Source organism: Phoxinus phoxinus (assembly GCF_949152265.1).
Source record: "Phoxinus phoxinus genome assembly, chromosome: 20".
Taxonomy (NCBI): Eukaryota; Metazoa; Chordata; class Actinopteri; order Cypriniformes; family Leuciscidae; genus Phoxinus; species Phoxinus phoxinus.
In genome coordinates, this window is record NC_136895.1 from 26,145,629 (window position 1) to 26,160,968 (window position 15,340).

General features: G+C 37.3%; 2 protein-coding genes across 2 annotated transcripts; both read left to right on the plus strand.

Moving 5' to 3' along the window:
- The first annotated feature begins 245 nt into the window (after positions 1 to 245).
- Positions 246 to 9,079, plus strand: LOC306987863 (uncharacterized protein). Its single transcript, XM_079592462.1, has 8 exons — positions 246 to 521; positions 1,206 to 1,523; positions 1,741 to 2,061; positions 2,886 to 3,203; positions 6,118 to 6,447; positions 6,813 to 6,950; positions 7,076 to 7,107; positions 7,389 to 9,079. Exons 1-8 carry the CDS (start codon positions 476 to 478, stop codon positions 7,467 to 7,469), a joined length of 1,584 nt encoding a protein of 527 aa, XP_079448588.1. The 5' UTR covers positions 246 to 475; the 3' UTR covers positions 7,470 to 9,079.
- Positions 7,401 to 15,340, plus strand: LOC306987925 (uncharacterized protein). Its single transcript, XM_079592572.1, has 5 exons — positions 7,401 to 7,515; positions 13,247 to 13,489; positions 13,679 to 14,014; positions 14,104 to 14,382; positions 14,479 to 15,340. Exons 2-5 carry the CDS (start codon positions 13,441 to 13,443, stop codon positions 14,634 to 14,636), a joined length of 822 nt encoding a protein of 273 aa, XP_079448698.1. The 5' UTR covers positions 7,401 to 7,515; positions 13,247 to 13,440; the 3' UTR covers positions 14,637 to 15,340.

Sequence of the window (15,340 nt, forward strand, 5' to 3'; positions counted from 1 at the left end):
TTTGCACTTCTGTCACTTTCAGAGCAACTGTACGAAAACGGTAGGTCCAAAAAATAATAATGTGTAGCAGTGATGTGTATGTAGCTTGTGTAATCTAACTTATTTATTTTAATAATTCAGCCAAAACCCAAATGTGTCAGGTTGTGCCCCGCTCTTCCCTAATTTGAATGTCTAGTTCATCATATTCATTTTCATATAAAAGCAACTGCATTAATATATCCGCCTTCGGTCTTGTATGATACTGCAGTGCTACACCTGTATACTTTTCCTCCCCTCACCGCCTACTCGCGCGCCCACATTTCTCAAACGAGCCACTGGGGGACGCACACTCATAAATGAGAATCACCCAGTAGCATTCGGCATCACAACAATTTTTTATATGAAATAACTTTCATTTGGGCGCCGTCGACACAGTAGGAAAAAACGCTTTTATTTATAGATAATCCGCATTCATTTCAGTGGAAAAGTGGTGAACATGTATGGCTTTGTTTTGCTCACATTGAGTGCATTCATCGTTCCAGGTAAGACATCACTTTCTCTTATAACGTTAGCTAAGCGATAAACAAATGGCGCTTGCTATGCATCATTTTTGTAGGCTACGTTATTAACAGGCTGTAAATCACTTGACAGAAACGTATTATTTCTAAAATATTGTTGTTTTAGCATTATAATTTAATGACATTGTTACAGTTTTACACATTTTAGAAAGTTATGTTTGGAGCAGAGACAAAAAGTACAGCGTTTAAAACTGTCATTTAAAGTTTATGGGCAGTATTATGAGATATTCATCTAAGTCTATAATTATCTCCATGTGGATAAGATTCAGGAAACTCAAAGGCACTCTCTTTATATGGTTAAAAAAAAGCCTTTATTGTTATGGCTTGGTCATTTTAAACCTTTTAAAAAATGATATAATATCTCTACTTGAATATATGAATGCACCCATATAGTATGTGTGAGGATATGATTCAGGAATGGTTGTATGATTTTAATTAAGATCATCCATGACTGCATGATATCCATGAGATTATGTTTGAGTGAATGTGTGAATCAATGATGATCTTCTGCTGTTTTTTTGCATATTGCATTATGAATCCAGACAAATGTCTTGATCTGTAGAAAAAAAAAAAAAAAAATTTATTGAACATTGTCCAGTTAGCCTATCTCAGAAATTATTTATAATGAACTGTTCATTTATTTTCTAGGTTCGTATGATGTTGATAAAGATGTGTCAGTGTCAGTGATGGAGGGAGATTCAGTCACTCTAAACACTGGATTTATAAAAGGCGAACACGAACGAATTAAATGGTATTTTCACGACAGTCGCATCGCTGAAATCACTGGAGATCAGATTAAGATCTGTACAGATGTTCAGTGTGAAGAGAGATTCAGAGACAGACTGCAACTGGATCATCAGACTGGATCTCTGACCATCACACACATCACAAACACAGACTCTGGACTTTATAAACTACTGATCAACAGCCGCAACACAGAACAAATCTTTAATGTCACTGCTCATGGTGAGTGGATGTTTAAAAGCCAGTTGCATCCTTGTTTTTTTATTGCAGAGACATTCAAGATCAATTCATTCAAGTACAGTATATAATGTCTTTAAAAACATAATTGCTGAGAGAGTGGAATTTGTAGAGTTAAAGTCATTAAACAGTTCAGTTTGATTTAAAACGAAATAATTTCCATTGGTGAGTATTTAGTGCCTCATGTTGGTTTGTGTTTTAGGTGTTCGTGCCGCTGAACTAGACAAAATGAAGAGAAAGGAGGGAGAATCTGTCACTTTAGATCCTGGTGTAGTAAAAAAAGCAAATGATGTGATGGCGTGGTATTTTAATGACATTCTCATCGTTGAAATCACTGGAGATCAATGTGCAGATGAACAGTGTGATGTTCCTGAAGAGAGATTCAGAGACAGACTGAAGCTGGATCATCAGACTGGATCTCTGACCATCACACACACCACAACTGAAGACTCTGGACCCTATAAACTACAGATCAACAGCAGCAGATTCAGCATCATCAGGAGCTTCAGTGTTTCTGTCACTGGTGAGTATTTGATCATTCAATGCATTTTCCATTGCAATTTTAGAAAACAGTTAAATACAATATTTTTAAGATGCTTTGAGTTAGTATTACATTCTAATTGAGATCATCTCTATCACCTTCACATGTGTGAAGTTACAAATTACCATCTTGTCACTTATATGTGTTGTAGGGTTGTTTCTGACACATGAGATCTAAACAAGACAAGCTTCCAAACTTTATCACAAAGCTTGTCGATTTCATGTAAAACTTGTAGTTTTGATTGCCAAACACATAGTAAATCCCACAAGCTAGGTTCCTCCTGCACATGTCCTGACACGGTCATAAAAATGTGCTTCCCTCAATTACACACATGACTTGTCTTACTCTCTGCTACTACCTACAGTATATATACTAATTAAACCATGGCATGTAGCTTTAAAACATACTAAATACCAACACTTTAACTTGTGCACAGTTTAAAAGGATGTTTGCTGATTTTATCTAGCTTAGTATTTGTGACAGTGTCAATAGTATCATTTAAATGTTTACACTTTCTTCATGTTACCTGTAACAAGATCTCATATTACGGCCTTTTCTGCCAAACAGGCTGATCAAACCCGGCAGTTAATGGGTGTTTAAGTTCCATGCATTTTTGGCAAATGTGCTACAGACCTATTTTATCTGTATTTTCTAGTCATGTAGCACTTATTTTAAAAAATAACCACTCTGTGAATCCAGTCATATTTTCTTCATACACTCTTTATGTCCCATATAATTTTTTTTTACTCTGCACTGTCCCAATATTTCAAAAGTGGCTTATAATTGGCTGTTGATTTCTTCTTTAGGTGCATCTGGTGCTGATGATGACGACCGAGTGTCCGTGACGGAGGGAGATTCAGTCACTCTAAACACTGGTGTTGAAATGAACCAACAAGACAGAATTAGATGGTATTTCAATAGCAATCGTATCGCTGAAATCATGAAAGATCAGATTAAGATCTGTACAGATGTTCAGTGTAAAGAGAGATTCAGAGACAGACTGAAGCTGGATCATCAGACCGGATCTCTGACCATCACACACACCACAACTGAAGACTCTGGAGAATATCAGCTATCATTGAACAGCCGAAACAGTGGCACGAACTTCAATGTTACTGTCAATGGTGAGTCCTTAAATATGTTTTATACGTTTTATATGTATTGTGTTGAAATAGCAACACTAGTATCTTGTTACACTAAGTGAAAACAGTGAGAAATGCTGTGCATGCAATGTGTTAATAGGTTTAAATGCTATTTATACTTAAAGGAGAACTCCGGCCAAATTTTAAACCTGCTTTTATTTCTCTTATCATCCTTGATGTGTCATACAAGTGCCCAGCCATGTTGAGTGATTCCTTCAGAGTGAACACGGTGAATCTGACTGCAGTAGATGTGAAAGATATGAATAAAAATTATGTTATATCAGCCAGCGCACATACCTGTATTACATCCTGTTTTCGGTCGAAGTCCAGAGTAGTCGATTGTCGAGTTCATGCGCATAGGTTTAGTTACCTATGATCACGCGCGTGAACTCGACAATCGACTACTTTGGACTTCGACCGAAAACAGGAACTAAATACAGGTATGTGCGCTTGTTGAATTAACATCATTTTTATGAATATCTTTCACATCTAATGCAGTCAGATTCACTCGTGTTCACTCTGAAGGAATCACTCACATGGCTGGGAACTTGTAATGACACATCAAGGATGATAAGAGAAATAAAAGCAGGTTTAAAATTTGCCCTATTCAAGTCAATAGGGCGCACATTTTAAAAAGAGGATAACACAGTGTAGGCAACACCGATTTTTGTCGTTGTTCTCTGTATTGACAGCACTCCAAATTTACAAAAAATTTAGCTCAATGTTAAAATTGACCGGAGTTCTCCTTTAAAGGATTAGTTCACTTTCAAAAACAACGTTGCTGATAATTTACTCACCCCGATGTCATCCAAGATGTCCATGTCTTTCTTTCTTCCGTCGAAAAGAAATTAAGGTTTTTGAGGAAAACATTCCAGGATTTCAATGGCAACCAACGGTTTGAAGGTCCAAATGTCCATCTCAATCATAGCTCTCAATGCAGCTTCAAAGGCTCTACACGATCCCAGTCGAGAAATTAGTCTTATCTAGCGAAACGATCTGTCATTTTCTAAAAAAATAAATAAAAATTATATACTTTTTAACCACAAATGCCCGTCTTATACCATCTCTGAGATGCGCCACGCATTACGTCATCACGTTGGAAAGGTCACGCAAGACGTGTTTACAAAGCGAACGGGCAAAGACTAATACACGTACCAATAATGATATGCACACGTAAGGGCCATTTTAAAAATAAACTGACACAAATACATATAAATATGTGTCATTCAACGTATACATCATACTTGTAAACACTGGGTCGGTAATTCCGACTACGTCTTGCGTGACCTTTCCAACATGATGACGTAATGCGTAGCGCATCTCAGAGATGGTACAAGACGGGCATTTGTGGTTAAAAAGTATATAATTTGTATGTATTTTTTAGAAAATGACCGATCGTTTCGCTGGATAAGACCCTTATTTCTCGACTGGGATCGTGTAGAGACTTTAAAGCTGTATTGAGAGCTATGATTGAGACTGACATTTATACCTTCAAACCGTTGGTTGCCATTGAAGTCCGTTATATTGAGAAAAATCCTGTAATGTTTTCCTCAAAAACCTTAATTTCTTTGCGAAGGAAGAAAGAAAGACATGGACATCTTGGATGACATGGGGGTGAGTAAATTATCAGCAACAATTTTTTAAAAAGTGAACTAATCCTTTAAGGTTACATTTCTGAGCAATAGTGGGAGGAGTTAAAGAACACCTACTCTGCTTTTTTTCCATGTTCAACTGTCTTTAGTGTGTAATGTTGCTGTCTGAGCATGAAAAATTTTCCTCCAGAGGGTGACTGTAATAGAAAGAAAGAAAGAAAACTTGGACTACATCTCATTTTAATAATTCATATGCAGAATGAAGGTGCGGGGTCTGGTTGAGTTAGTTAGTGGTGTGTGAAACTGGTGGTTACGGTGGGGCGGGACATTTCCCAAACACACTCGAAGCTCTTGACCAATCACAACACACTACTCCAGCCGACCAATCAGAGCACATTGTTCTTTTCAGAAGGAGGGGCTTCATAGAGACATGAACTAAAAGAGAATACTATGGTCTCAAGTTCCATTGAACTATATACCAACCATAGTTGGCTTTGGGAATCTCGCCTAAAGCCAAAAAACTAATTCATGTGTCAGTAAATCAAAACAGTGACATTGCTGCGGTGATCATTGGAATTTCAGGAGTGTGTCATGAAACAATAAATCCGCAGATTTACTTCCTGTTGTCATTCTGGAATGAATCTGTGCTACTGTTAAAAATCAGCCGTATGAAGGCATCTCAGACATTACAAATATTTGATTCAGGTGTGCTCTGTTGTCTTGCTTCAGTATCCTGCCAACAGAGAGCATGTTTTCCGCTTTTAGGCACAGCCTTTGTTGTTTATAATGAGAGTCAGTGAACAAAACTCTTCTGTGCAGTTTAAACGAGTCTGATTCGCTGCTGTGATCTTGTCTGTGATTGGCTACAGTGATCAGCAATGCAAAAACTGTTGTTAATGAGTTTACCACAGCAGCTAATAAATTGCATCTAATAAATTGCCATAATCGTGACTGTTAATTTACATACACTATACATAGTCACTTTAAAAGCATATTGCTGTTAAAGAGAAATGTTTAGCATTATCTCAGTTTGCATAATTATAAAAAGATGCATTTGTATTTTGGTGAAGATTACAGAATTGAATGCTGTCTCAGATCAACTTTTAACCTCATTTATCATCTGTTTAAATGAGGATTTGATGTGAAATTACTATGTAAAATGCAAAAACATGGATGAATGTTGCTTTTTAGACTTGAAGTCATTAAAAACATGTACAGTATAATCACTTTCATACACATAATAGTTTTTTTTTTTTTTTTTTTTTTTTTAAAGATCCTCCAGCATCTGTTGGTTTGTGTTTCAGGAGTTCCTGCTGCTGAACGAGATGAAGTGAAGATAAAGTCAGTGAAGGAGGAAGAAAATGTAACTTTAGATCCTGGTGTAATAAAAAACACAAATGATGTGATGACGTGGTATTTTAATGAGGTTCTCATCGCTGAAATCACTGGAGATCAGAGTAAGATCTGTACAGATGTTCAGTGTGAAGAGAGATTCAGTGACAGACTGAAGCTGGATCATCAGACTGGATCTCTGACCATCATGAATACCAGAAACACAGACTCTGGAGAATATAAACTAGAGATCAGCAACAGCAGATTCAGCATCACTAAGAGCTTCAGTGTTTCTGTCAGGGGTGAGTCTCATTTAATAATTCGGTGCATTTTCCCTTGAGCAGTTTTAAAATACAGTTCAATATATTACATCTAAATGATACATCAACCCAGTAAATGTTTCCATTGTGGCTTTTTTGAAAAAGAGAGCTTCGGCTCAATATCAAAATATAGTTCAGATCGTTCTGAACGTTGTTTCCTGAATATCTCACAGAGCTGTGATGCTGTTTTAACAGCTGTTGTTTAAAAAAAAAAACATCCAGAAGGTGCAATTTATCGGTTAAAATAAATCAGTATCATAAAACTGATATGTGTAAATGTCAGTCAGAAGTATTGGTGGAGTTGATTATCAGTTGATCTCTAGTAATAATAATGTGTGTGTCTTTAGCTGTTCCAGGTTCAGGTCCGTCTTCAGCTGATATAGGAGGAATAAGTGTTGCTGCTATAATAGGAATATGTGCTGCTGCTGTTCTGATGGTGGCTGCTGCTGCTGGGATTTACTGTCACCACAGATCAAAACAAACAGGCAAGTATTACATTCAGCTGATTGTTCAAAATATAAATAAGAGATTTATTGCACAAAAAGAATCTTTAAAAGTATGTATTTTTATTCTAATTGACCAAAGTAAGAGTTTATTGTTGTTCAAACAGGAAACGGGACACCGCAAAATGATCATCATCAGGTGAGAATCTCTGTCTGCAAAACACTGACTTTACTACAGATTCAGATCTGTGAGAACTGTCATCGGTGTGTATCTGGTTGAGCTTAGAAATCACATCGAAACAATAATATCAGACTTATTTAAGAGAGCGCTGATCTTGTGCTTTTACTTCAGAATGAAGAACAGGGGTATTTACATTCAGCAAACATCAGAGGGAAAAACACTTTTCTGTGTTTGTGTGACTGAATCATCAATCTTGGATCATTAGCTTTACCTTCTGTGAATCGGCTTCTGTCTTTCAGGAGGACGATGTCGCAGAACTAGCGTCCCTTAATCAGACTGAGACTCCACAGATGGATGATGATGATGAGACTGAGACTTAACTGATGGCTACTGATAATGGGACATCTAGTGAGACTTGAGACTACGGTACTGGGATTTCACAGTAACATTATTTATTATTTTAATTGTTTTATTATTTTCACTGGAAGGGGCCATAAAGAATTTGTTTTTGTGGGGGTGGGGGGGGGGGGGGGGGTGGCTGGAAGAAGCCAATAGTGGTCAATAGCAGTAAAATGTAACTTTTTATTACATTTCTACTCAATACCGATCCTGTTAAAGGATCCAGACAGAAGCAGTGCAGGATTATCTCGGTTTCTTGACAGTGTTGATGTTTCTTCGATCATTAGCATCAGCATTTACACTGTAGGAGTCTTTACATGCACTCATTTTTTCGGTCCAAATGAATTCAATTTCAAATTCTTTAAGTTCTGTTTATATGAAGCCCAAATGTTACAATCCGATTCACATTTTCTTTTACTTGAGCATGGACCGTTTTCACAGATGTGAGGACGCCTTTCCACAGTTATTAACATCATAAATCTGCCAACGTTTTATATATTTATAGAAGTATAATTCCCATTTTTGCCTTGATGACATATGATAAAAGAAAACTACTGAACTGCACTGTGGTTTGAAGCAGCTACAAAATGCCAAATATGTGTTTCTGTAATTTATTGTTATATCTTATGTCCTATAACTGTTACTGGCTGCTTATTAAGCCTTTTACTGGTGCTAAGCGTCGGAATGGAGTTCACTGACAAAACCATTTGTTATTATAGATTTCAGATGTTTGCTACTATGGAATCCCTTTCGAAAGTGAATGTTTTTCTTGGTGCTTTGTTTTAACAAAAATGTGTAGAAAAGAGAAACATTTTATCTTTTGTAAAGCATTTGAGATGCTGATTGTTTTTTACTACCAAGTTTGTGCACTTCATGTGAAGAGGAAGATGGAAACTTTCACATTATCTCTCTCTTTCCTTCCATTTCTTTTCTGTTTTGGTTTAAACTGTGTTAGCTTTATGTTAAACTGTGCTGTTTTAGTGTCATTTTATATCATTTAATTGACTTATTGTGTTTTCCTGATGCGTTTGTATTGTGTGATTGGAAATGATCGCCTGCACGTGAACGGCAGAACAATGGCAAAGTCCTGTAATGTGTAAATCTCATGTTTATCAAAGCGGTTTCCGGAGTCACTGTTCAAAGAGCTCAGCAACTGTGAACAAGAAGAATAATAGTATTTAGAAATGTCATGGTGCCTGTTTGTAGTATAGTGTGCCAAACTCCTCAAAATCCTGTAACACAACCTCAGTAAGAGACAATAATTGTGTGCTTTCGGCTCGAAGCGGAACATCTTCACTCTTTCTGTTTTCTTTAACTTAGCATTATAGCCAAATAAATATTAAGCCTATATAAACACAATTTCAACCGCATGCTAGTCATGTAGACAGACACACTACTGACACACAAACTGAAAACAACCATACACTTCCAGTAATACATGCAAAACCTGTTTTTCCACCAACAGATCAAACCACATTAATGCACAGAAGTAAATAAATGAAATAGATGAGTAGCCTATTTTGCATATGTTTTGCACTTGAAAAATAGTTTTTTTTTCTACATTACAGTCCAAGCTCGCAGCTTATTTTCACTTTAACTAGTGATCCAGACAGCAACACAGTGTCTTCACAGATCCGGTCCACATCTGGTACACATGGGCTGAACCAGAAATCGCCCCCCTATACCCTCAAATAGGGCAGTATTTAAAGGGATAGTTCACTTTAAAATAAAAATTCTGTCATCATTTACTCACCCTCAAGTTGTTTCAAACCTGTATTAATTTATTTCCTCTGCTGAACACAAAGGAAGATATTTAGAAGAATGTCAGTAACCAAACAGTAGTCTGTCCATTGACTTCCATAGTATTTTTTTTTCCTACTATGGAAGTCAATGGGTACAGACTACTGTTTGGTTACTGAGATTCTTCAAAATATCTTTCTTTGTGTTCAGCAGAAGAAATAAATTAATACAGGTTTGAAACAACTTGAGGGTGAGTAAATGATGACAGAATTTTAATTTTAAAGTGAACTATCCCTTTAAGGGTGCAGCCATTTGTAGTGGTGTCCGAAACCATTGTGGACTCATTCAATCCCACAGTGCACTGCAATAACGAGTGTACAGCCGATGTACGCTCAACGGCTGTCCGAATTCACTCACTCGTTTTCATTCACTCCTTCAAGTGAACAGTATCTCAGATTCAGCCAGGGATTCCACACCTACCAGATATGTTTAAAATGTGATCTAATAGTAACATGGCATTATACCGTAATTCAAAACGTCGCTTCAGTTTGTGAAGTGTTCGGTTTTGCAAGTTTAAAGATTTTAAATGTATTGCATAAATTGTAATTGACTGAAGTGTATGTATTGAAATATTTTACTTTCTACCAATGACTTGCAAGATCATGAGTTTTGCGAGGGAGGGTCCTTTAAACTCCCTTATGAAAACAGACGGTTTATGATTAGGCCTACTAGTGATGTTCAAGTTGAAATTGTGTAGCCTATAACGCATAACAGTGACTTTAAAATATGCATTTTAGGTATGGGAGTATGGCTCTGATGTAGTGGTTTTGATGTAGGGTCGGCTTGTTTTGGACTATTTTTGATTAGCCTTTGTGCTGGTTTTATTGCACAGAAACTGTCCAGTAGTGTGTTACAATTCCCATTATAACCATTACAAATCCAGTTCACATTCAAATGAGAGCAGAGAAACATTGCTTAGCCGAACGTTTTGTAGAAAAACATGACGTTGTATTATTTGATTCTTAGAAAAAGAGTGTGTTTTCAACACTGAAGTTCTTGTTGACATAAACAACGCATAATATTAGTCTTGGCCTGCGTCTGAAATCGCATTCCCTCTTGTGTAGGTATTTATTTTTAATAACTAATTACTTCACGACCGCTAAAAAAAGTATGTTCTATATAGTATGAGTGTGTGTGTAGAATGAATGTAATCCAGATGTACTACATTCGCCATGTTATCATTATCATGTGATCTACCAGCGTCAGTTGCATCTCTTCACTGCCATTCATAAATCCTCTCCTGTGGCCTCATGGGATATTAAAGTGTCCATCATATGCACACTTCAGAATCTCGCCAGAAGAAGTAGCTCATCCGTGGACTTTTTGCCTACATTTTGAGTTCTGTGATTTTCTCACATACTGTTTTTCGCCTACTTTATACTTGGGAAGTATGTGATTTTGAATGCAGCCATAGTCCGTTTCCTCATGACTGTCATTTATTTTAGTTTCCTCCAGATGGCGCCATTTATCAGTTCACTTAATATCATTAACACTGAAGTAGAAGGTGTAATTATCAGTCTAAAATATTGGTTAAATATAAAGATACAGTTGTATCCTTGTAATAATGACTGTCCTTACAGCTTCGGGTGTCTCCAGATGCTGAAAGAGCAATATATGCCAGTATATGTTATTGCTATTTATGATGCTTTTTGTGTCACAGAAGAATTAAACGAGCACAACAGAATGGCAAGTATTACATACAGCTGATTTAACAAACAATATGTTTTATTATATAACTAAAACAATAGATTTATTGTACTAAAATATGTCTTTAAAAATGATGTGGAGACATGTATTTTTATTCGAATTAACCTAAGTAATGTAACTTAGTTTGTGATTTAATGTTCAAACATAAATCCCTACCAGCCCCTGGTAAAGGTGTTAGTGAGGCCAGCAGGGGGTGCTCACCCTGTGGTCTGTGTGGGTCCTAATGCCCCAGTGTAGTGATGGGGACACTATACTGCCAAAAGAGCGCCGTCCTTCGGATGAGACGTTAAACCGAGGTCCTGACTCTCTGTGGTCATTAAAAATCCCAGGATGTCCTTCGTCCTTTAGATCTGTATTTACATTGTATTGCAGAAACGCTTCTGAAATGGCATTTAGGTGTCTTTACACATACTGGTAAATGCTGCTCAGAGGTGGCATAAATGGATTTAAGCATCTTTACACAGCCGAGTTAAGGCTGCTCTATAGTCTGCTCAAAAGTCTGTGTAAAGGCATAATGCAGCAAAAAAGCCAGACTAAAGTATGCCTGCTCTGACCCACCTAAACCCCTTATATAACAATAATTGGTGTGTATATGCATTTATGACTGTAATCAGCGTTATATTGGAAGTAAAAGTTGGAAATTCATACTTCCTGAGTTGAATTGAATGCAAAAGTACATCACTGACAGTGAATAAACAATCCTGCATTAATACAGTTCTGAATCCTCATATCACGTGTCTTGTTGAGGATCAGACTTCTCACCTTTCCTTTCACCTGCTGGAAGATAAAAAATATCACAGATATCCATTTACTTGGGATAGGAGCTTGAATGACGTCACTCCCGAGTTGACCGCTCTCCATCACAGAGGTCAGAAAGCAAATGCTTTCGGAGAAATGCAAAAGAGCTTTCGGAATACAAACACAAAAAGCGGTATTTTGCACAGATAATGTCATGTCCACGAATAGATGTTGGATCCCACTTGGTGGACCACTTGACTTTTAAGGCACAGATAAACAGAAGTGCTAATGAACAATATTATTTTGCTACTGTTTTACTACCGTTGGTGCACTGAGCAGCCATATTGGATTCAGTCGGGGTTGTTGCGCTTTGTCTGGGTTGTTGACTGTTTTCAATCCAGGCATTGACGCACACACACAAAAAAACATATTTTTTGAATGTCTTCTGGTCATCTTCAGGATGTGGGATCTATAGGTTTGATAGCAACGGTTATTTCTGAGAAGCTTGATAAGCTCTACTAAAACATCACACTGCAAGATCGAGGTCACGAACAATCAAGTCAATCTTAATCCAAAGTATATGGCATTTTAATGTCACATTCACATTCAAACAATAAGAAGACTGCTTTGGTATGTCAAACATCAGCATTCCTAATATTATATTTTTATAGAATAACTGTTTTGTGATCATATCTGCAGGAATGGGGGAACTGTGAAAGGCCACTATTGCACAAGCTGTTTGTCCAACACAATCGGTTACCACATCAAACCACATTACTTTCCACATCAGCAAGTTTCATTTTGACTCCCAAACACAGTTTAATGCATCTAGTCAATCACAGCAAAAACACAATAGGACTTTTTTTCTTTAAAAAAATTGATGCTTTATCATCACATTAAAGGATCATTTACACTACACCATTTTCAACGAAAAACGGATAACTTTTTAATGCGTTTTGGACGTCCATTTACACAACAAATGGCATTTTGAGGGCCTTAAAAAACACAAACTTGTGAAATCGATGCCATTATTGTATATCTTTATCATGTAAACAACAACTCGAGTGAAAACGGTTGATGTCATGTGTATGTGTATATGTGTTTCTTTACAAAGTGTAAAGGCCATCTCCTGGCCTGGCAGAAGTATACAGTGTTTTTAGTCGTTTTCTGTGTGAACGGGATTGTTTTGACAAGATTGTCGCCTGTACTTGAAAAACGCAAAGGAAAAACTTTTCCGTTTTTAGTACATCGCTGTCGTGTAAACGTATCCTAAGTGGAAAGCACACTGTTATCATGACAATCCGCAGTCGTCCTGTGTTCTGTCGGCTCACAAGCATCAACGATCTACGTTTGAGCACACGGCACATTATTCAGCAGGATTACCACAATACAACAATAAACAGTCCAGATGTAAAGTTGTCCATTTGTGGGGATTGCGCTTTGCAAACGGCTTCAGTGAATTCAGTGACTTGTAAGTGAAGTCATTTCAGGCAAGGTGTTGTTTTTTTGGCAGGAAACTCTCTTACGCGTCCACCATTTTGCATGATCAGATTTGCTGTGGTGTCTGTGGAGGGAGGAGAAAGAAGACGCGCAGCGGAGGAGATCGGGCTTGATTTCATCGACTGCAAACCACTGCGCTTTCAGAGTCTTAAGCTTGAGCACCTTGAGTGATAATATTTCACGGACATTTCAGACCTGCTGAGGAAAATGTTCGACAGATCAATTTTGCTCTGTTTGTGCTGTTGCCGTCTGGTTGGTAAGTTACAAACATATGAAGATAGATCTCTGAGATCTATTTATTTTAAAGGATCTCATTTGAAAAGCCAAAATTGGACTTTCCAGAGTTTGCAAGTGTTTCAATACCACAAATTTCAGTTAAAGCTTAATTTCGACGCCTTTAAGAACCTTAATCTGCACAATTGACTATTTTTTCTCTGTTCTCCAGGTGTGTTTGCTGAGACAGATGAAGTGAAGTCAGTGTCAGTGACGGAGGGAGATTCAGTCTCTCTACAGACTGATACTGAACTACAGAAAGATGATGTGATCATGTGGAACTTTAAAACCAACGGGCCTCTTTTAGTGAGAATCAACCGCGCGACCAACGACATCTCAATAAAGGAAGATGTTCTTGATGGGAGATTCAGAGACAGACTGAAGGTGGACAATCAGACTGGATCTCTGACCATCACCAACACCAGCATCACAGACGCTGGAGTTTATCAAATGACCATCAGCAGTAAAGAAAACAAAAACAAACATAAATTCAACGTTACTGTCTACGGTGAGTAGAGATTTACAGGTTGACCTGTGTTTTGTATATGGACAGTTGCAGGAAAGCTACATTTTTCTTTCTTCTGTTATGTTTTTAAGCTCGTCTGCCCGTTCCGGTTATAAGTGAACTCCCACCAAATTCATCATCAGGATCATCCAAATGTGTGCTGCTATGTTCAGTGGTGAATGTGAGTCATGTGACTCTCTCCTGGTACAAAGGAATCAGTGTATTGTCCAGCATCAGTGTGTGTGATCTCAACAGAAGCCTCTCTTTAGATCTGGAGTGTCTGGATGATTCGTACAGCTGTGTGCTGAACAACTCCTTCAGCAACCAGACCACACATCTGGACAACACTGATCTCTGTCTACCATGTTCAGGTTTGTTAATTATATTATTGACATAATGCCTTGTACTGTATGTTGTTAGTCTTTCACAAGTGTATCATGTTTTTTTTGTGTGTTTTTTTCCCTCAGATTGTGCTTTCTGTTGTGATGCTTCTGAAGTGTTCATCCGATTGGTCGCCTCTGTTCTGGTGGGCGTGGCTACTGTATCTGTTTTAGTTTATGACATCATCACATCCAGGAAAGGTGAAAAAGAGACATTGTCACGTTCAGGGATGAGGGTTTTATGACGTGTGCTACTATATTGTAGAGAGTATGTAACAAACAAAACGATAATTACAATCTAATTAGCTCACTAACATTTAAAGATTAGTTTAGTCTGTGGGTTTATTCTTGCTTTCTTAACCTCACTTAGGGGCCGTTTACACGACACTGTTTTCAACTATAAACTGAAAACCTTGTATCCGTTTTGGCCGTTCATTTACACAATAACAGTGTCTTGGGTGCCTGAAAACATACATTTGAAAACGTGTTTCAAATGGCAAGTTTTTAAAACCTATACTGTTATCGTCTCTGTGTAAACTACAAAACGGTTTGTGAAAACGGGGACAGCATTTTTAGTCTATAGGCACATAGTGTTTCTTTACAAAATGACATCTCCATCTTCTGGCCTGGCAGCAAAATACAGTGTTTTTGCTGAACCGTGTGAACGGGGATCGGTTTGAAAATGTTATGGTCTGTACGCGGAAACCTTAAAGGGACTTTTTACTGTTTTTAATTCATTGTTGTCGTGTATAAATACCTTGGATCCTCTGATTCGGATTTATTTTATATTCATTGTTTGTTTTGGCTTGTTTTAGGAGCTTCTTTATTCATTATTATTTTACATAACTGCCGATTACCGTTTCCAACACTGCCATAAAATAGTAATATATATATATATATTTTTTTTATACAGTTTTTGGTCCTCTGCTGGTCTGATGTTAAATTAAAA